We start from the raw sequence: 22,510 nt of genomic DNA on the forward strand, positions 1-22,510 counted from the left end.
ACATTCCGGACAAGGCAAAACTACGGAGACAGTAAGAGGATCGGCGGTTGCCAGGGGCTGGGGGGAGAGAGAGAGATGAGCAGGCAGGGCATGGGCAGTTTTTAGGGTACTGAGAGTATTCTTCCCAGGTGGCTCAGTGGTGAAGAGCCCATTGGCCAATGCAAGAGACATAAGAGGTGCAGGGTTCGATCCCTGTGTCGGGAAGATCCCTTGGAGGAGGGCATGGCAACCCACTCCGATAGTCTTGCCTGGAGCATCCTATAGGCAGAGAAGAGCCTGGTGGGATGCAGTCCAAAGGGTCGCAGAGTTGGACTCGACTGAAGAGACTTAGCAAGCACGCACGAGAGTATTCTGTGTGATACTCTAATGGTGGATACCTGTCCTCATGCATTGGTCCAGACCCACAGAATGTACATCACTGAGAGGGAAGCCTCATGTAACTATGAACTTGGGGTGACAAGGATGCGTTCGTGTAGGTTCATCCATTGTTAACAAATGTCCCACTTTGGTGGCGGAGGGTCCATAATAGGGGAGGCTGTCCATGTGTGGGGGTGGGGAAAGGGAAAGTGAAAGTCGCTCAGTCGTGTCCGACTCTTTGCAACCCCATGCACTATACAGCCCATAGAATTTTCCAGGCCAGAATACTGGACTGGGCAGCCTATCCATTCTCCAGGGGATCTTCCCAATCCAGGGATCAAACCCAGGTCTCCCACATTGCAGGCGGATTTTTTACCAGCTGAGCCACAAGGGAAGTGGGGGTGGGGAGTATAAGGGAAATCTCTGTACTTTCCACTTAATTTTTACAGTGAACCTAAAACTGCTTTTAAAAATAAAGTCTATTTTTTTTAAAATGTCTTTCCCTCACTCTGCCGTTCATGGAGGATGTTGGCAGGGGTTCCAGCTTTTGGGCAGACAGGATAAGGCACTCCTCCGTGCCCTCAGTCTGCATGGGCCGAGGGGGGCCTTCAGGGTCTCGCAGAGCTGAGGTCTGAAGACCTCAGTTAGGACGTCAGCGACCACAGGGAATGGATCAAGTCTTCCCTTTCTGGACTCTCTCTCACCTGCAGTTCCGGGACTGACCTGCCGCACCCTCCCCGCCCACATCCTCCCGTCCTGCCCGCCACATCCACAGGTAAGGAAGGCAAAGCCCCAGGGGCATCCTTCTGCCGGCCCATCCGTGTGATGGGAGTGAGCAGACAAATAAATGATAGACGGTCGCATGTGAGTCTTCAGATGGTTAGAAAAACCCTCCCTCCGGTTCCTCACTCTTAACGACCCTAAAGGTGGCTGTGGGGCTTGCAGGAGAAGCAAACGCCTCTCCCAGCCTGCTGCCAGCTCGGCCCCAGTTAATGGTTTACTGATGTGCTATAAATAGTGCATATAAATAGGAAACCTGCATTGATTCTCAAGAGTTGGAGGACTGGCCAGCCAGCCAGCCAGGCCGGGAAGGAGAGGTGTTCTGGGGCTGAGAATGGGGTTCCCACCAACCGGACGCCCTGCATGGGTGCCCTAGACACCCCTTGACAAGAAGCCTCCCCCAGTGCCTGATGCTAAGAGCACTTGCCAGGGAGCACCTTGGGCAAAATGTCCTTTCAGCCAATACTCCTATACCCAGTCAATGGTGGAGACGGAGGAGCCTCAAAGACAGCTGCCCCAACTGTCCCCCGTCCCTAGGGGAAAGGGCCCAAGTGTTTCACATCCTGAGTTCACACCCTGGACCCCCACCAGGTTTCTCCCGGGTGCCCTGCCCACTGCATGTGGTGGCTCCCCTGGCAACACTCCTGTTTCTGCAGACCCACGGGCCTTGTGGATGAGGAAGGTGCACACAGACTCCAGATGGTGCCGAGATTCTCTGGAAGGCTGCCTGAAATTCGGGGGTGTAGGGGCCACAGGAAAGTAAGAAATGGAATTCCCAGATGGTTCACACACAGTGTGGACCAGAAAACGGAGTAGCCACCTCCAGCAAACCTTAGGAGGAAAAGCAGTGAGATACTGTGTCTCAGGGTTGGGTGGAATCCTGGTTTTTACCACCTCTGTGACCTTGGGCAAGTCACTTCACTTCCTCTGTGCTTTGGTTTACTCATCTGTAAAATGGGATGATAAATAGGACCTAAATAGTCAAAGCTATGGCTTTTCCAGGGGTCATGTACGGATGTAAGCCCTGGGCCATAAAGAAGGCTGAGTGCCGAAGAATTGATGCCTTCAGACTGTAGTGTTGGAGAAGACTCTTGACAGTCCCTTGGACAGCAAGAAGATCAAACCAGTCAATCCTAAAGGAAATCAACCCTGAATATATCATTGGAAGGACTGATGCTGAAGCTGAAGCTCCAATACTTTATCCACCTGATGTGAAGAGTCCACTCAATGAAAAAGACCTTGATGCTGGGAAAGATTGAAGGCAAAGGGAGAAAGGGGCGGCAGAGGATGAGATGGTTAAATAGCATCACTGACTCAGTGGACACGAATTTGAGCAAACTCTGAAGACGGAGGACAGAGGAGCCTGGCATGCTGCAGTCCATGGGGTCGCAAAGAGTTGGACATGACTTAGTGACTCAACAAGAACAACGACATCCCTGCCTCAGGGGTAGGTCCTGTTCATTAAGGATTTTTTAAAGATTACGTACATCAATGGATGTAAAGCACTTAGCATGCTGTCTAGAACATGACAGAACTTTCTGGACATGCTCCATCCCTGCGTTGTCCAATACAGTATAATTGCCATGTGGGGCTATTGAGTATGAAAGGTACCCAGTGAGGTTGAGGAACAGTATTTTAAATTTAATTTTACTTGATTTAAATGTAAATAGGCACATGAGGCTAGTAGTTCACACTGGACAGTGCCAGTCTGGAATACAGTAGGTGGCCAATAAATGCTCACTATGATTGCTATTGGAGAAGGCAATGGCACCCCACTCCAGTACTCTTGCCTGGAGGATCCCATGGATGGAGGATCCTGGTGGGCTGCAGTCCATGAGGTCGCTAGGAGTTGGACACAACTGAGTGACTTCACCTTCACTTTTCACTTTCATGCATTGGAGAAGGAAATGGCAACCCACTCCAGTGTTCTTGCCTGGAGAATCCCAGGGACAGAGGAGCCTAGTGGGCTGCCATCTATGGGGTCGCACAGAGTCGGACACGACTGAAGTGACTTAGCAGCAGTAGCAGCAGCATGATTGCTATTAGGGGTTGTTATTATTATTAGAAGACTCACTGGGTTAGAAATTAGGAGACACCACTTCATTTCTGAGCATGTGGAGGGCGGGGAACTGTACTGGGATCTTTGTATCCCAGCACCTTGCAGGGTGTTTTCTTTTATGAACTTGGTGAAAGATTTATTTAAAACCACAGTGAAGAACACCTACTGTACTGGAGTATTTGGGCTGTGGATCCTTTATGGGTCCTGAGGAGAAGGGAGGATACCCTCTCTGTACGGCAAGTACAGAGTGTTCGTACAGTTTCAGGGTATGCACACCCCGGAGTAGAAATCTCTGACTGGGCAGACACCTGCACGCAGTAGGTCGCCAGGCAGCACCGGGATCGCAGCCAGGCACGGGGCATCAGAGCGGCCACTTCCACCGTGAGGCGCTGAGCTCCAAACGCAGCGCCCTCAGGCTGTCGAGGTGGACGCCTGTGGTTTCCTGGCCGGAGTTCCACCTCCCTGTCTGGACGTTTCGCCTCGACTCTCCTCTGGGCCCCCTCCTTTACTCTCACAGGGCTGACTCTACACTCTGCCCTCCCAGGCTTGACCAGTCGGAGGAATCCGTCCCGCGGCCACTGGCGCAAAAAGAGCACACGACCCAGTTGGTTCTGTGAGATCTAATCCTGAGACTTCCGCTAGAACCACAGGGAAGGGGAAGCTTGGTTTCTGTTGATGCCAAGCTGGCAGATTGTGCCCTGAGAGCGGCTGGGCAACACTCGACCTCCCCATAGAGACAGACAGAGCATAAAGCTTACATTGAGAAAAAGCAGCGCAGAGAGATGGAGAGATGATATCATTGGAACCCCTGGATACAGCCGTACCTAAAGCGGGTCACCCCACAGCTTCCCAAACCCTTGCACCAATATATCCACTTCTTAGCCTCTCTTTCCCTTTCTGTTTTATATTTGTAGATTTATTTATTTACTGAACTAGTTTTGTTAGCAAGTTATGATCCAACTTGAAATGGGTGGGGCTGGTTAAAATACCCAGCTGTGCTGCTTCGCAGCTGTGCAACCTTCCTTAGTCTGGTTTCTTAACCTCTCTGAGCTTCAGTTTCTTCATCAGTAAAGAGGAGCTGCAATCTGTACCTACCCTAAAGGAAGACTGCTTTGTGGATTAAATGAGCCAGAGCTAAGCACTTAGTGTTTAATAAATGGTAGTGGTAAAGATGTCTTTTTCTTTTTTTTAAAAAATAAAAATAATAGCTGCTGTAATTCTAATGTTCTATTTCAACATAATGCACTAAATAATAATTAGAGGAGAATTCACTGAACACTGAAAGTATCACCAAGCCCCTTGATCTCCTGGGGCTTCAGGTATCCGATTTTTGTATGGAGGTCTACTGCAAAAGGTCCTGTCACTGTCCTTTACAAACACCCAGAAACTGAATTCCTTCAAGATTTTGCAAAGAAAAAGCACCAAATAAACCTCCAAGCAAAAACTACTCATCTCCTATCTTCTTGTACCACTAAAAGAAAGGAAAATATGCCACCCACCCCCACTCGAGTCCAGCCCTCCTAGCTGCCTCATCCAGGGGCTCACAGTGCCTAAGCAGCAGGGCCGGCAGGCTCACGAGGGTTTCAGACCTCCTGAGGCAGAGGAATTACCTCCACTGGGGACCGAAGAGTGGCCAGACACAGAGGGACGCTCCAGCTGCCCACCACAGGATGGTGATGCCGTCAGTCAAGACTCAGCTTCCCGGACTCCTACTCAGGAGGCTCAGTCCCTCTGGATCCCCAAACACGCCCCTTCCCCGTCCACAGCACCCCTCCTGTGGCCCTGGCCCTGCCCCTCACCCCCTTTGCCCCAGGCTGACCCAAGAAGAGCACGATCCCACACTGAGGGCACCTGCAAGTTCAGTGTGACCAGAAAGGGGAGCAAAATGTCCTTCTCACGCTGAACTGGGTTCTATCTCACTCTTAAGTGGGTGAGCCAAGCACTGTGCCTGGTCCCTGCACAAAGAGCCCTCCGGTGATAGCACAACAGAGCGGTAGATGATGCCCCAGCGGACTGATACACGAGGAAACTCAAGTCCAAGAGGTTCCCGCAGCCCCCAAAGGGCAGGGCTGTGACCTGAACTCAAGGCTGTCTGCTTTCAAAGCTTGGCCTTATCCCCAACTCCACACTTCCAGCGTCGCTCACAACCACGTGTGGGTCACTGGTTTGGGCTCCGCAGTGATACAGAGCAGGATACTGGAGCCAAACTCCCAAGCTGTGTCACTGACAATCTCCGTGACTGCAGGCAAGGTCATCTCTTGTGCCCCAATATCCTTCTCTGTTATGGAGAACATTTTATCCACTTCAGGGGGCACTGAGATACTTAAGTGAGGTCACTCATATAAAATGCCCAGTAAATGCTGTTCTTTTTTTTTCTTTTTTAAATCTTTAATCCATTAGAATGGCTTTAGTAGAGCCCTTGTTTTCCTTGAGTGAAAGCTCTCTAAAAGTCTTATCAGCTACTGAGTTTTTTTTTAATAAGTCTTAAATACAGACTTGGCAAATTCAGAGTAGAGAAAACACGGGGGAGACTTGGCTCTCGGAAAGTGATGCCGGCCAAATCAGATGGTTGGAGGTTCTTAGAATCCCTGAGCTGTCCGACCGCATCTGCTTAGAAAGCAGGAGAGCGAGACAGGGAGAAGGGGCCTGCTAGGAGGCCACAGATGGTTAGGGTCAGCGTGGGGACAAGGACTCGGGTGTCCTCACCTCCCATCCTGGGGTCTGCAGCCAACAACTGTGGGCCCAACTTTGGGGGGAGGCGGAAATGCCCTTTCCCACGTGCCAACCAGCACCCTCTCCTGAGCCCCCCAGGAGGTTACTACAGGGGGACCTGGGCAGACTACACCTAAGCAGGAAAGCCAGCATCCTTCCCGACTCCCCTGTCTCATTGTCCCCAAGCCCACCACTATCAAAAGCTCCAGGAAGCCGCATTGCCAGATACACGAGAACAAGCATCAAACCGGGCCATGTGCAGATATGGCTGCATTATTCATGAGCACTTCTGCCGTCTTAAGCCTGAAAACACAACACACGTGAACTGATTTGAGTCAACCCTGCTAGCATCAGAGCGCCCCCAAAATATCCCACCCAGGATTCCTGCTGTCATTCCTTCCACTGGGCCAGCGTTTTTGGAACCTGCGCTTGGCCCGGCGGGGGAGTGTAGGGCTGTGATTTCCGGCCCAAGAATGGAAAGCTCAGAAAATATAAGACAGGAGTTTCCTCTCTTGCCTAACCACTCTGAATCCTCATTTGTCCCTCCATGTACTGCCCATCTGGCAGCCACGCGTAGGTGAATTCACACTCCTCTCGTGATCAACCCCTCCCCGCACCCCACCCACCCCGGCTTCCATCTCACTCAGAGTAAAAGCCAAAGCTTCTGAGGGCCACAGGGCCCTGCACGACCGGCTGCCTGTTCTGTCTCCTCCTCCTCCTCCATTCTTTTTCACTCTGCTCCAGCCTCACTGGCCTCCCCGCGGATCGCTGGCCCCTCTCAAGGCCTTTGCACGCACTGTTTCTTCTGTTGGGGACACCCTTACCGCAGATGTCTGCCCGGCTGGACTGTGCTCAACACCACCCCGTCAGAGAGGCCGCCCTTGAGAGTCACCTCTGGAGCATGCTTCCCGCCACGCTCCACCGCCTTTCCTGCTTTATCTTCCTCACAGCTCCCGTTGTTTCTAATACCTATTTATTATGTATTTATTAAGCTTCACAATAGAGCTTCCCAGGTGGTGCTAGTGGTAAAAAACACACCCACCAATGCAGGAAACGCAGGTTTGACCCTTGGGTCAGGAAGATCCCCTGGAGGAGGGCATGGCCACCCACTCCAGTATTCTTGCCTGGAGAATCCCATGCACACCGGAGAGTGGTGGGCTACAGTCCATGGGGTCACACAGAGTCGGCCACGACTGAGCACAGCTTCTCAGGAGCATGTGAGCAGGGATGTTGTTTTTATTCGTTTCTCAATCTTCCTGCAACAGTGCCTGGCACCTAGTAGATGCTCAAGAAATGTTTGTGGAAAGGAGACAGGAAGTTTCCTTCTAAGAACTGGCAGAAAAGCTCCGTCTCGGCCCTTGCTGCCAGTTGAAACCTCCTGAGGTACAACTCCAAGCAAGACCCTCCCCTGCTCACAAATCGTCCAGAACTCCCCACTCTCTGAGGGGGCAGACGCTGCAGCCGGGCATTCACAGCGCTGCACAGGCTGGGACTCGGGGACCTCTCCTGACTCATCTCCTTCCCCTACACACATCGGCTGGCTTCTGGGGACTCTGCTGAAGCTTGTGGTTCCCAACCTCTGCCCTTTGGGAATGAGGGGCCATGAGGCCGCCCTCCAGATCCTGGCAAAGCGGGATCTGAATCCTGGCTTCTCCCCCGGCCAGCCGTGTGACCATTTCCGTGCCTCCTCTTGTATCCAGCAGAGGAGGTGGCAAGTCTCCCTGTTAGGGCTGTCTGTTGTGAGGGGTGAAGGAGGTAAGCATCTAGGGACCACTCAGCCCAGCTGTGCTATTCTGAGCTGGAAACTTCCTCGTGCCGGGGGCTGTGCTGTGCTTTGCAGGATGTTGAGCAGCATGTCTGGTCTCTCCCCACTAGATGCCAGAGCATCTCCAGCTCTGACAACCAAAGACGTCTCCGGACATTGCCAAATGTCCCAGTGGGTGGGGGGTAAGGCTGCCAGATTTAGCGATGCATATTTATTCCAAAAGACTATTCATTGTTTATCTTAAATTTGAATTTAACTGTGTGGCCTTGTGCTACCTGGGAGGCGAAATTGTCTCCCCTCCTTCCTCAAGAGCCACTGGGTTAGAGGGACGCCACCGCAGGGTCTAGTGCTAACACCCGTGTCCCTTCTTGACTTCCTCCAACCTTCTCAGCACGTCCCACCCGCCTGCCCTGATCGCCCACTCAGGGGCAGGGAGGTTCAGCTCCCCAAACAAGCCCGGCTCAGCCGCTGTGATGATGGCCCCCCCGGAACAGCCCTCACGCCAGCTCCAGGGAGCAGAGCTAAACGCGGCTTCCTCTCATCCCCAGCCTCTTTCCCGGGGTCTCTCTGCCGACCCACAAGCCCCCGCCTTCTCCCCTCTGGTTAAGAGGCCAAGCAGGCCCAGCCAAGAGGCAGGAAAACAACGCAGTTAGTCACTTTGCTTCCGTTATCAACCCGTGTCACGTGGCTGGCTCCTTTAATGGCAGTCGTCATGGCAACGGGAAGCCAGTCCCTGCTGCTCTGGGAACCAAAACAAAATTAAAGGGGTGGAGGCAGGGAGGAGCAAAGAGGGGAGGGCTAAGGGAGCCAGCAAGGAGCCAGGAGAGAGTGGCTGGATTTGACTGGAGGAAATCATGCTGAGGCCATCCTGTCCCTAGCTGTCCCTGGGGAGGGAGACAGTTTAAAAAAAAAAAAAGATTCCTGTCCTGGAGAAGCTCAGGCTAACGTGTTGGGTGTTTTCACATGGTTTATACTGACAGGTGAGTAATTTTCATCCCCATTATGAATAAACTAGAATCCAGACACGTGTGAAGGTAAAGACAGATGCTTGTCCGAGATTGCACAACTGACGGGCAGTTTCAGCTCCACCCTCTTCTTTCCATGTTCCTCATGTCCTCCCCATGCCTTTCCTCTTGCTTTTAGGATAGGATCACATGCTCTGCCCCCTCTGCATGCAGCCCTCTGCACTCCAGCCATTTCCGAGTCTCCCCTCCCCACCTCCCTGCGCCCATTCCTCCAAGTTTGTGGTTCTCCCTCCAGCTACAAAGTCTTTGTGTGTGCAGTTCCCTCTGCCAGGAACTGTTTTTCCTCTATCTCTCGCTACCTCATACCTTCACCTAAAAAGCCTACTTATCCTTCACACAGCTTCTTAAATACCACTTCCTCCAGGAAGCCTTTCTGAGCCACCTGCATGCAATTACATCTCCCGGATGCGTGCTCTTGTAATGCCAGGTGATGCTTGCTTCTCCTCCAGACCTTGATGCACAGCCTGCAATTACTCCTTTAATTACATTACCCCTGGGATGTCTGTCAGGGTCTGTCCACCATACTGGAGTGTCAGCCCCAAGAGGACTCAGCCCATCTAGTTCACCGTGGGATCTGCAGAGCCCGGCCGAGTCAGCACTCAACCGCGCTTCCAGCCCCACAGCCTCTGCTGGCCTTTGTGGCTTCAATGGCTCAGACAAAAGCTTGCAGACCCACTTGGCTTATCTATAGAAATTCGCTGTTAAGCTGCCCCGGTCCAGAAAGAAGGATGGGAGGCACCTCTGGGCGAGGCTGTGACAGGGAAGGATGTGGCTTTGAACCCAGAGGGTGCAGGGAAGGAAGACTTGACTTGACTCCTAGTTTTCTAAGCAAAGAGCTCCCCTTTGCCTTCCCACTGGAGATGCTCCCCGAGGAGGTGGTCAGAGGAAGGAAAGGAGAGAGGAGGTCTGCTTTGGGGGGGGCGTGTGTGTGGCTGGATTTGTCTCCATACCCTTGGGGGGGTACCCATGCTGAACAGGGGGGTCAGTGACAGAAAACTGTTCCCCTTTACTGGTTCTGTGTCCCTGAAACATCTCTCCCTCTCTCTGGGCCAGTTTTCTCATCTGTAAAATGGAAATTATAGCACCCACACATACTGAGATTGTGGTGCCGTGTAGACGTGGATGGGGATGTTTGTGATTTAGCCGGTAAGAGCCTGGCTCTGATGCCAGACCAGGCTTGGGAGGGTCTGTCCCTTCTGGGCTGTGTGCTCGTGAGGAACTCACGCCTCCTCTGTGAGCCTCAGTTTCTGTGTCTGTAAAATGGGGACAACCTCACTGACCTCATAAAATTACTGTGCACACAGGATACAGCTTAGACTAGCCTCCAGGAAGTGGAAGCACTAATTACCAAAATGATGAGCCCTGAGAAATGCAAATTTTAGAATCAGCCATCAGCTTGCAAAGTCCTGCCCTCTGATTGCACTTTAGGGTCAATGGATACTTGAGTTCTTTACCAAACTTGCAAGGTCTGCCTCTGCACCCCCACCCACCCCTGCCCAGGCATCAAGTGGGATGGCAAAGGTCCCTTAGACCAGATGGCCTTGGCCTCCAGTCAGGCAGAAAGCTCATCCCAATCGCCAAACTCAGAGGCTCACAGGAGAAAATGCAGCCCTCGACCACCAGGGGCAAAGTGTCCCCCACAACCTGGCCAATAGCCCAAAGCAGACTGACATGGATGGGACCTCCAAGGAAACTGGACCAGTGCTTCCTCCTCCAGACGTGGAGAAACTGAGTCCCGGAGAGGGGAAGGAACTTGTAAGGGCATTGAGGGAGCTGGTGGCAGAGCTGGGTTTAGGGCCTCAGCTGGAGGCCTGCCCAGAGCAGAAATCACTCCCTCCAACATGCTCACAATCTCTTCTGCTTGTAGCCCTGGCCCCCACGCCCCCGACCCTCAGTGGAACCATTTCCTTAAAAACACAGCCATTCTGGGTGAAAACCCCTGGAGAGAACATAGAACATCTGGATTTAATGAAACAACGAACACAAAAATTGCAGGTTTTTACTTTGAAGGCTTTTGGAGGGGGCGGTCTATACCCACTCTCCCCTGAAACAGTCATCTGAATGCGTAGCTTTCGATGGAAAGAGGTTCTAGACAGAGCTCTCTTCAGGTCCCCACAGGGGTCTCTGTGAGCGTAAAAGTTCTGGGCCTTTCTGAGGGATTTCATGTGTATGTCTCTTTACTCAGAGACACTAGAATGTGCAATCAGCCTGGAACGGATCCTTTCAGCAACAGCGGGACGTGCCACACACGGAGACACACACACACACCCACGCTCCCCGAGGGGGGAGGGGCAGCAACAGGTTCCAGCCCTGAGACTGCCCTTGGTGGCTGGCTGGCTTCCACCGTGCGGGGAGAGCCTTTTTGGTGGTCAACACTGCCCCCAGATACCGACACCCTCAGCACACACAGAGGCACAGAACCAGGCCAGCCCCCTCCGCCGAGAGCAGAGGTGAGGCAGCCTCGGCATTGATGGGATCCCAGGTGGTGGGATGCAGAGTGACATGGGGGGGGGAATGCACACACACACACACACAGCCGCAGCCTCACTCATCCACACACAGATTCACGCCATCCCATGTCACACGCACAGACACAGCCACTGGCTCACTCATTCACAGATTCCTTCATCACACAGATACACATCATAATCAGAAAACAGATAAACACACAGATGCATGGACACATAGAGATACACTTAGATATCTCCAGGGAGATGCGTGGATGTGCTCAGATACACATACTCACAGCTACACGTCCTCACCCACACAGGCATGTGCGTGCACACACACACACACACAGACACACGCACACACACAGAGTCCAGGTATCTAAATGCTTCCCTAGGCACCCATCACTATAGATTCTCTTGCTCTGTGAGAAGTCATGAACTATTAACTCTGAAGGCTAGACTGGGCTAACCCCACGGAGAGTGAAGGGTCAGAGGGGCAGCTGAACCCTGACTAATTCTCACCTTCCTGCCAGAGTCGGGTGGGTGGGAGGTCAGGGGACCCTGGCTGCCAGGAGAGCACGCACACATGCCTACAAGTGGACTTAACCCACTGGCCTGGGACTCTCAGGGAGTGGTCCCCTGGCTCCTAGGGATGGCTCCTAGGACTGAATTTAGGGGAGGGGTGTGTGTAGGGAGCTTTATTTTCCCAAAGTGAATTTTCCCCCCTTCCGGAAGTCTGGTCCATTGCCTGCAGCCCCATCCTGGCTTCCCCGACTCAACAAGCCCTGACAGCAGCAACCCCCCCACCCTCCACCCCAGGTGCGTTTCTCACCTTGATGAGACCCACCCACATGCTCTTCCACAAGAGGGGATCCTACCGAGACACATCCAGGTATGCCACCCCCCCAGCCTGGGGGCCCTCATGCAGCAGTTGCTCCTGTACGCAGCATAAAAACACCCAGGGCCCCCCTACCTCGCTACTCCCACCCCCAAACTCACCTGCTTCTAGCCCTGCGGGAGGTTAGCCCCCACCCAGGTGGGCCCCCCACCCCAGCTGGCCACGCGTCTTTGGAGACGCTTCCCTGGGGGTGGTTGCGGCGGCCCCCTCCCCGGGGGGTCGCGCCGCCCGCCTCCGCCCGGCACTCACCTCCTTCTTGACCGTGCGCAGCAGCCTCTGCCGGGTCTCCGCCTCTGTGGGGTGAGACGGGAGGGCGGCCGCTCAGCCCAGGGCTGGGGGCCGTGCTGCGGAGCTGCCCTCCCGCCGCCCCCGCACCCTGCGCCCCCTTACCCGCCAGCCCCGAAGCCATGGTTGCGCGCGCGGCGATCCGAGTCCGGGTGGCGGCGGCGGCGGCGGCTCCCGGGCGCTCCACTCGCTTGCTGCAGCCGCGGCGGGGCGGGGCGAGCGCTGAGTGACGGTCCAGGCGCCAGACGTCAGGCCCCGCCGCGGCCGCCCCACCCTCCCGGGAGCCACGCCGGGCCGCCCAGGTCCTCCCGGAGGCTCCTCCCCGCCCGACACACACCCTCGGTCCCGCGCGTCCCGAGGAGCCGGCGCCTGCACCTCCCTCCCAAGGGGAACCCCACCACCACGACCACTGCCATGCCCACCTTCCTTCTATGGGGCCGGGAAAGACATCACTTAGTCACTGTCTGCTGTGTGCCAGGTTCGGATGTGGCGGTGGGGGGCGGGGGTGGGGGGCTACTACCGACAGTCTCCTAGCTGTTTTCTCCTCTTTAAAATGGATATAGTTTGATCACCTCATAGGAATGATAGGAGACTTAAATTAAGTCCTGAATGTAAAGCACTTAACACACATCTAGGGGGAAAGGGCCAGCAACCATAAAGGATAGCTGTGCTGCTATACTGTTATTATTATTATTATTATTACTACTACTACTACTAGGACTGCTGTAGGCATACTTCTTTTTATAGTGCTTTGCTTTGCTGCACTTTACCGATATTGTGGGTTTTGCTTTTTACAAATGGAAAGTTTGTGGCAACCCTGTATCCAGCACGTCTATCTGTGCCATTTCCCCAGGGGCATCGACTGGCTTTGTGTCTCTGTCACATTTTGGTAGTGCCCATAATATTTCACATCCTCCACCAGCAAAAAGACTCCTCCATGAAGTCGAGGATGACGGGCTTCCCAGGTGTCACTAGTTGTAAAGAACCTGCCTGCCAATGCAGGAGACATAAGAGATACGGTTCCAACCAGAGGTTGGAAACACCCCCTGGAGAAGGGAATGGCAACCCACTCTAGTATTCCAGTATTCCAGCTCCACTCCAGTATATCCAGCTGTGGATCCAGAGTCCCCTCTTTTCCATTTGTCAGTGTCGGGGAGCCTTTGGCCATAAGCCACAGCTGCTGACTTTGGCTAACTTTGCAAAAGGGTATAGACTGGAAGGATAACAGGCATTCCCAGAGTCCAAGGGAGGCTGGAGGACTCAGAAAAAGGGTGAAACCAAGGCAGCGCTGGAAGGCCAGCAAGAGAGCCTTGAACAATCATCTGACAGAGACAGGGTGTTCAGGGCACCACCCTCAGGTGATAGGAACTCCATCTATTTGAGGTCCTGTTGCAGAAAGGGAGTGTCTGATTGGTCTGGCCTGGGTCACACGCCGGCCCTCTGCTGGGGGAGGGCAGCCTCATTCACAGTCCTACCACCCCACCATCTCCAGTGTAGGTGTGGCAGTCCCCTTGGAGCCCAGAGAATAGGAAACAGTTGCTTCTTAGCAAAAATATGTAACAACCAAGTGAACAGCAGTCAGAATTCTGACCTCAGGGTCCAAGAGACTGATCCAGGGGTTCTGTTCTTGACTGTGCCCCTAAGATGATGGAGTTACTTTAGAAAAGTAGGGCACCCAAGCCCCACGTTGGTGTCTGTTTCCTAAAACCTGTGGTTTTCCTTCTCTCGCATTTGTGTGCTAAGTTGCTTCAGTCGTGTCCAGCTCTTGGTGACCCCATGGTCTGTAGCCTTCCAGGCTCTGTCCTTGGGATCCTCCAGGCAAGAATACTGGAGTGGGTTGTTGTGCCCTCCTCCAGGGGATCTTCCCAATCCAGGGATGGAACCCAGGTCTCTTAGGTCTCCTGCACTGGCAGGCAGGTTCTTTGCCACTAATGCTACCTGGGAAGTTTTCCTTCTCCTACCAAGCTCAAAGCATGGGAAGGTGACTTGTACTGATCCTTCCTTGAAAACCTGGAGCTTTTCTTCCTAAAGGAAGGATTTGATGAAGCTTGCTTTAGTGGCAACAGGAAGATGGGCATCTATGGGACCTGGATTTGCTCAGCTTTTTGGACCTGGACTCAGGTTTTTATTTTTGGGGGCTCCAAAATCACTGCAGATGGTGATTGCAGCCATGAAATTAAAAGACGCTTACTCCTTGGAAGGAAAGTTATGTCCAACCTAGATAGCATATTCAAAAGCAGAGACATTACTTTGCCAACAAAGGTCCGTCTAGTCAAGGCTATGTTTTTTCCAGTGGTCATGTATGGATGTGAGAGTTGGACTGTGAAGAAAGCTGAGCGCCAAAGAATTGATGCTTTTGAACTGTGGTGCTGGAGAAGACTCTTGAGAGTCCCTTGGACTGCAAGGAGATCCAACCAGTCCATTCTGAAGGAGATCAGCCCTGGGTGTTCTTTGGAGGGAATGATGCTGAAGCTGAAACTCCAGTATTTTGGCCACCTCATGTGAAGAGTTGACTCATTGGAAAAGACTCTGATGCTGGGAGGGATTGGCAGGAGGAGAAGGGGACGACAGAGGATGAGATGGCTGGATGGCATCACCGACTCGATGGACGTGGGTTTGAGTGAACTCCGGGAGTTGGTGATGGGCAGAGAGGCCTGGTGTGCTGCAATTCATGGGGTCGCAAAGAGTCCGAAACGACTGAGCGACTGAACTGACTGAACTTGGACCCTGAGCTTGGCTCTCTCTGCTGCAGTTAGACCACTCACCACTAGGGGCGCTGGCACCGAAGGTCAGCTTGTTGAGTCGCAATCTCCCTGAGATCAGAGCAGGCAATCTTTCCTGGGTCACAAAGCCCTCTTCAGGGTCTGAGAATCCCACCATCTGACTCACTGCTACCTAGGCTTTGTCTCATACCTCTGCAGCTGACCCCTTGTGCAACTGCCAGAACCAGTGAGGAAGGCCTGTTCCTCCTGCAGTGTCCCTTTAGCGCCCTCTACTGAGAAAACTCAGCATCGTGCTCAGTATAAATGAGACAACGTTAATGCAGTCCTATTACCGAGAAGCCTCCGTTGGACTCTGGGAAAACGCATTTTTCCTCCAGTTTATTGCCTTTTGCTTAAGTTAGCCAAAGGCAGCTTCTGTGGCTTATGGCCAGAGATCCCTGAACAGTTCCATTTATTATGGAAGGATGAATCTGGAATTGAAAAGCAGACAGGGAGGCCTGGCGTGCTGCGATTCATGGGGTCGTGAAGAGTCGGACACGACTGAGCGACTGAACTGAACTGACACTGATTACTGGTACAATAGCATGGCCTCACTGTGAAGCCACTGACCCAGAGTTTTCTCTTACTTGCAGTTGAAAACATTGTGCTAATAAAATTATTCCGTGGAATGTGTTCATCTGTTTCTATGAACATGAATAGAAAAAAAACTGACCTACTTTTCCACTTAGAAAATGAACATCCCTCTCTGTCAATAAATGCAGATCTCAATCATTCCAGGCACGTGGGAGAGCAGGTGCAAAGGCCCTGGGGTGGGAATGAGCATGCCTAGACAAAGAAGAGAATGGGTGTGGTGGAGACTGTCATGCAGTAAGTGCTTAAGGCTCCTCCAGTCCACAACTCCTTAAAAAAGCCCAAGAGAGCCTTGACTTTCTTCTTACTTTCTCATCCCACATTCTCTCCACCAGCAAGCCTTTTAAATTTACTGTGGTGATATTCACATAACATTCACCATTGTAACTATTTTAAACTGGACAGTCCAGTGGCATTTACCCACAGTGTGCTGAGGCCATCACCACGCTCTAGTTCCAGAACACTTCTTCGCCTCAAAAGGAAACCCTGTACCCATTAAGCAGCCTCTCCCCGCTTCCCCCTTTCCCACAACTTTCGGCAACCACGCATCTGCTTTTTGTACCTATGAGTCTGCCTATTCTGGAGATTTCATTAAATTAAATGAGCTGATATGTGGCCCTTATATCCAGCTTCCTTGACATACTGTAATATTTTTGAGGTTCATCCATGTTACAGCACATACCAGTACTTCATTCCGTTTTATGACTTAAGAATATTCCATTGTGTGGACATACCCACGTTTTGTTTCTCCACTCATTAGTTGATGGATATCTGGATGGTTTCTACCTTTTGGCTGTTACAAATAGAGTGCTTCTATGAATGGAGCTGTACACATTAGCGTAGAAGATTTTATGTGGACAAATGTTTTTAACTTGGGTATTTGATACCTAGGAGTGTAACTTCTGGGTGCTACAGGTTAAGAATTTATGTTCTCTTCAAATTTACGTGTTGATACCTAATCCCCAATGTGACAGTATTTGGAGGTGGGGCCTTTTGGAGGTGACTAGGTCAGGGGGATGGATCCCTCATGAATGGGATTAGTGTCCTTAGATCCTGGAGAGCTCACTGGCCTCTTGCACCATGTGAAAATACAGCAAGAAGACAGCCATCTAGAAATCAGCAAGTAGCTCTCGTCAGACACTGAATTTGTCAGTGTCTTGATTGTGGACTTTCTAGCCTTCAGAACTGTGAGAAATAAATCTCTGCTGTTTATAAGCCAACCAGTCTATGGTATTTTAACAGTCCAGGCTGACAAAGACATCGGTCATATGGCCATTCTATGCTTAATGTTTTGAGAAACCTCCATATTCTTTCCCATAGCGACTGTACCATTTCACATTACTACCAGCAGTGTACAAGGATTTCAATTCTTTTCACATCCTTGCCAAAACTATTTTCCTTTTTAAAAATTAAAGTCATCCCAATGGGTGTGAAGTAGTATCTGATTCTGATTTTGATTTGCATTTTCTTAATGACTAATGATGTTGTACATCTTTTCATATGCCTGTGATCCATTTGTATAACTTTTCTGGGGAAATTTTATTCTAGTCTTTTGCTCATTTTAAGCTGAATTGTCTTTTAGTTGGTGAGCTGCATGAATTCTTTATGTATTCTGGATACTAGACTCTTATTACACATATAATTTGCAAATATTTTCTCCCATTATGTAGGCTTTTTTCTTTCTTGACAGTGGCCTAGTAAGATACTGCAAAAATGTTTTTTATTTTTTTTAAGTTTTAAATTTTTATGAAGTTCAATTTATGTATTTTTTGTTACTTGTGATTTTGATGCCATATCTAATAAACCATATCCAAAACCAGGATTATGCCTATGGCACCCCACTCCAGCACTCTTGCCTGGAAAATCCCATGGACGGTGGAGCCTGGTGGGCCACAGTCCATGGGGTCGCTAACAGTCGGACAAGACTCAGCGACTTCACTTTCACTTTTCACTTTCATGCATTGGAGAAGGAAATGGCAACCCACTCCAGTGTTCTTGCCTGGAGAATCCCAGGGACGGGGGAGCCTGGTGGGCTGCCGTCTATGGGGTCGCACAGAGTTGGACATGACTGAAGCGATTTAGCAGCAGCAGCAGCCCCTATGTTTTCTCCTAAGAGTTTTATAGGTACAGCTTTTCTATTTAAGTCTCCAATCAGAGCACGTGCCTCTGAGTGAGGCCTGGAGAGGATGAGAGGGACTGAAAAGTGTTCCCGATGGTCTCTGAGGGCTCCAGGATGCCTGGTTCCTGCTTCACAGCCATGGCCTTCTGCACATCATTCCTTATTCTCTGAGTCTGTTTTCTCATCTATAAAATGGGACAGGTGTTCATTTTACTTGTCTCTTCATCTCCCAGTGCACCTGTGAGGATAAGCATCAAATGACATCATGTTTATGGAGATTCTTGGTGTACATAGGATCGTTAATTTAGCGAAGTGATACAATTATGTTATCGAGCTGCTAAAGCAGATGCTCAGTCAAGGCTCTCGGGAGAGAAAAGACACTCGCTCTGAGTCACTTAAGCTGATGGAAAGATATGGAGGGGGTGGGGGAGGTGGATTTGATAGACAAAAAGGACAAGCCAAACAGCCGTATCTCTGGCTGTGTGAGGCTGATGGATTTTCTCTTGCTGCATGTGGCTCCGTTCTCTCTGCTGATGGGTCCTGTTCCCTTCACTGACGTAAGGGAAGGGAGACTTATTCTGAATTGTGCACTCTTTCCAGCAGTGTGCTTTTTAAAAAGTTATATAAACATATGTTACCTTTTCACAAAATAGAAAGTAATAAGGATAATAATAAAAAAACAATGGGGTAAGATCTCAGCAGGAATCGGAAGTCCTGGCTGTTTTGTGAATCTTGCCTCCTTGTGAATCAGCTACTCCTCCAGGAAGGCCTGGTTTCTTTGTTTGGAGCGTGGCTTTTAAGATCTGGGCAGTAGGTGTCTTCTGCTCCGCCTTATTCTGCCTCCCTCCTTCTCTTCACACACTCTGTGAGGTCTTGGGATTCCAGTTTCCTGGAGGGATGCACAGATGGGAGATAAGTTTGTGTTAGGAACAAAGACAGACCAGAGGCAAGGTCCAGGATACAGGAACTTGAGCTCTGGCTGCTTCTTGAGCAAACTGTTCTTTAGGTCAGCTTTTGCTGCTTAGACCCTGGGAGTGTGGATCCCAAACCAGAGGAAAGTGAGCTGGGTGATGACCCGACAGTTCTGTGTCCAGCAAAGCCTGGGCAGGTGGCGAGGGGACCCTAACGACAAGGCTGCTTCTCACTGTGCCTTTGGCAGAATCAGGGTCACCGGCAGTAAAGGCCAGAGCCCACATCTCAGCGCAGCCTTGCCTTTGGTATCACTGGGCTGTCTACTGGCAACAAGGGGGCTCTGCTTGGATGCACCTCTGGGTCCTGACTTAAGGGAGGGGCAATCGTGCCTGCAAACACAGGGGTACTGTTGGTACCCAGGTCACTGTGGGGGTGTTCTGGCAGGGGAGGGGGGGTTCCAGGTGTTCAGGTCCCTCTTCCCCCACAGCAGCTTGTGGTTCTCGGGGACCCACTCGCTTCTGCTGTAGTGTTGAGTGCTGCAAAGGGGCAGGTCGGCAAAAAAAAAAACAAACACAAAAGAAGAACCACTTACCAGGGGACTCACATCCCTGATACCTGGATGCACCTCTTTCATGGCGTATTTTTCAATGAGTCCACCTCCCATTATCTCATAGGAACTAGGGAGTTCTTAAGACTTTTTGGGCCGGAAGCATTCTCTCAACAACTAAATTTTGAAGTGCAAGAGACAGTCTGGGGAAGCTACATGGGCCTTAAAAGATCCAATTAATGTGATTTTGGGAGGCTTAAAGAGGTGACTCTGACCCTATGAAATCAGGAAAGCAAAATGTATGGAAATTAAACTCAGATTGCGCAATTATTCCTGGGAAGATGGTCTTACATTTGTACATGTGGGTGGTGTTGTACAAAAGCAATTTTACTTTTATTTAGAAGAGGAATCCTATAGTGATATTGTGGAGGCCACAAATATCTACCTACAGGAGTAATTAATTTAAGTAATTAATTAATTTAGGCTGTGCACTGTCCATGTGGTATCCTAGTTCCCTGACCAGGAATCGAACCTGTGCCCCCCACAGTGGAAGCACAGAACTCCAACCACGGGCACATATTTTAATTTTTTTTAATGTCCTAATGCCATGCAAGCACCTTGCTGTGGTTTGTCACAAACTCCTGATTCCAAAAGGCCTATTTTCTTTCCACATAGATGGAAAAGAATCTGAAAAAAAAACAAAAACAGATTACATATATATGTATAACTCAATCACCATGCTATACACTTGAAACTAACATCATATTGTAAATAAACTATAATTTAAATTTTTAAAAATAAATATCTAAATAAATGCTAATAACCTATAATGAAAAAGGTTCTGAAAAAGAATATATATGTGTGTATATACTTATATTAAATCACTTTATCCCTGTGCTGTACTTTTACTGTATCACTGGACCTCTAGGGAATTTCCAGGAATTTTTAATTTTGGTTACTAAGGACACAAAAAGCCACCACGAATCTACTGTCTCCATATTTCATAGAAGAAAAACCATCTTAACACCTAAAGGGTAGGAAGCATCTAATTTCAGGGAAAAAAAAATAGCCTTTCCCCAGGCAGGGACAGCTGGTGTTGGTACACCAACAATTTCACTACAGAAATCTTCTGCCTCTGGCTTATGGAATCGAATCTTGTCTCTGATACTTCCTAGCTCTGTGACTTTGGGTAAGCAACTTTGCCTCTCTGTGACTTACTACCTCCTTCTGCGGGTCATTGAGAGGATCAAGTGATGCGAAGGCCTATGGAAAGGCCTTGTCTGTGCTTGTTGATCAGTCTCAGTCGTTGTCTGACTTTTTGCGACCCCATCAACTATAGCTCGCCAGGCTCCTCTGTCCGTGGAATTCTCCAGGCAAGAATACTGGAGTAGGTAGCCATTCCTTTCTCCAGGGGATCTTCCTGATCCAATCGAAGTTGGGTCTCCTGCATTGCAGCACATTCCATAATTGTAAGTGAAAGTCGCTCTGTCGTGTCCGACTCTTTGCGACCCAATACAGTCCCTGGAATTCTCCAGGCCAGAACACTGGAGTGGGTAGCCTTTCCCTTCTCCAGGGGATCGTCCCAATCCAGGTATTGAACCCAAGTCTCCCGCATTGCTGGCAGATTCTTTATCAGCTGAGCCACAAGGGAAGCCCAAGAACACTGGAGTGGGTAGCCTATCCTTTCTCCAGAGGATCTTCCCAAGCCAGAAATAGAACTGGGATCCCCTGCGTTGCAGGCAGATTCTTTACCAACTGAGCTATCACGGAAGCCCCACGGAAGCCCACTCCATAATTATGCTGATGTAGATTTAGCGTCACCAATATTCACAAGAGACAACAGCGCCACCTCATGGCTGTCTATTCCAGGTGCAGACAGCTGCTTCGGTGGAGGCATGCACATGGGAAGAGAGTGGGAAGCTTGTGTACTGGCCAAGGTTGGGGGAGAAACAGAAAGAAATGCCATAAATATTCATAGAATTATAAAGTTGGATCCTCACTTTATGCCATATACAAAAATTAATTCAAAACTGATCAAATATGTAAACATACAAGCGAAATCTATAAAACTTGAACAAAACAGGGCAAAAGCTACATGACATTGGGTTTGGCAATGCTTTTTTTTTTTTTTTTTTCCTTTTTTATGTATTTATTTTTATTGAAATTTTTACTCGTATTGGGGTATAGCCGATTGACAAACAATGTTGTGGCAGTTTCAGGTGAACAGCAAAGGGACTCAATCATACCTGTACCTGGATCCATTCTCCCCCAGACTCCCTCCCACCCAGACTGCCACACAACATTAAACACAGTCTCCTGTGCTATAAATATAAAGTAGGTCCTCAAAGGTCAGCAGTGATTTCCTGGATGTGACACCAGAAGCACCAGCGACAAAATAAAAATATGTAAGTGGACTACATCAAAATTAAAAGTGCACCAAAGGACACAATACACAGAGTAAAAACAAACAGGTAACTGAGGGAATGAGAGAATATATTTGAAAATTATTCATAAGGGGTTGGGCTTCCCTGGTGGCTCAGTGGCAAAGAATCTGGCCACCGATGCAGGAGACTCGAGTTCGACATTTGCATTGGAAAGATTTCCTGGAGAAGGAAAATGGCAACTCGCTTCAGGTATTCTTGCCTGGAGAATCCTTTGGACTGAGGAGCCTGGAGAATTACTGTCCACAGGGTTGCAAAGAGTTGGACACGACTTACCGACTAAACAACAACATGAGGAGTTAATATTCAGGATATACAGAAACAATGTAAGGATATATAAGGAACTCATAATCCAATAACAGAAAACTAACGTTACAATTAAAAACGTGCAAAGGAGTTGGATAGACATGATTTCCAAAGTATATACAAGTGGCCAACAAACGTGATAAGATGCTCAGCGTTACTAATCGTTGGCAAACACAAACGGAGAACTACAAGGAGGGGCCACCTCACATCCATCGAAAGGGCTCCTATCAAAGAGACAAAAGACAAGTGTTGGGGAGGGTGTGGAGGAATTGTTACCTTTGTACACAGTTGGTGGGACTTTAAAATGCTGCAGCCACTAAGGAACACTGTGAAGTGAAGTCGCTCAGTCCGACTCTTTGCGACCCCATGGACTGCAGCCTATCAGGCTCCTCTGTCCATGGGATTTTCCAGGCAAGGGTGCTGGAGTGGATTGCCATTTCCTTCTCCAGGGGATCTTCCCGACCCAGGAATCGAACCCGGGTCTCCTGCATTGCAGGCAGA

General features: G+C 50.2%; 1 protein-coding gene across 2 annotated transcripts in view; it reads right to left on the reverse strand.

Annotated features, from left to right (window-relative positions):
• Positions 1 to 12,576, reverse strand: part of SGSM1 (small G protein signaling modulator 1) — a 73,024-nt gene extending 60,448 nt beyond the window's left edge. For both annotated transcript variants that reach the window (XM_006055584.4, XM_006055583.4), the window contains exons 1-2: positions 12,437 to 12,576; positions 12,296 to 12,339 (exon numbers count right to left, since the gene is read on the reverse strand). In XM_006055584.4, the coding sequence (XP_006055646.3) occupies positions 12,296 to 12,339; positions 12,437 to 12,455 (63 nt within the window). In that variant the 5' untranslated portion in view covers positions 12,456 to 12,576. The remainder of the gene's footprint in view (positions 1 to 12,295; positions 12,340 to 12,436) is intronic.
• Positions 12,577 to 22,510: the final 9,934 nt, after the last annotated feature.

This window comes from Bubalus bubalis, chromosome 17 (genome assembly GCF_019923935.1).
Source record: "Bubalus bubalis isolate 160015118507 breed Murrah chromosome 17, NDDB_SH_1, whole genome shotgun sequence".
Classification (NCBI taxonomy): domain Eukaryota; kingdom Metazoa; phylum Chordata; class Mammalia; order Artiodactyla; family Bovidae; genus Bubalus; species Bubalus bubalis.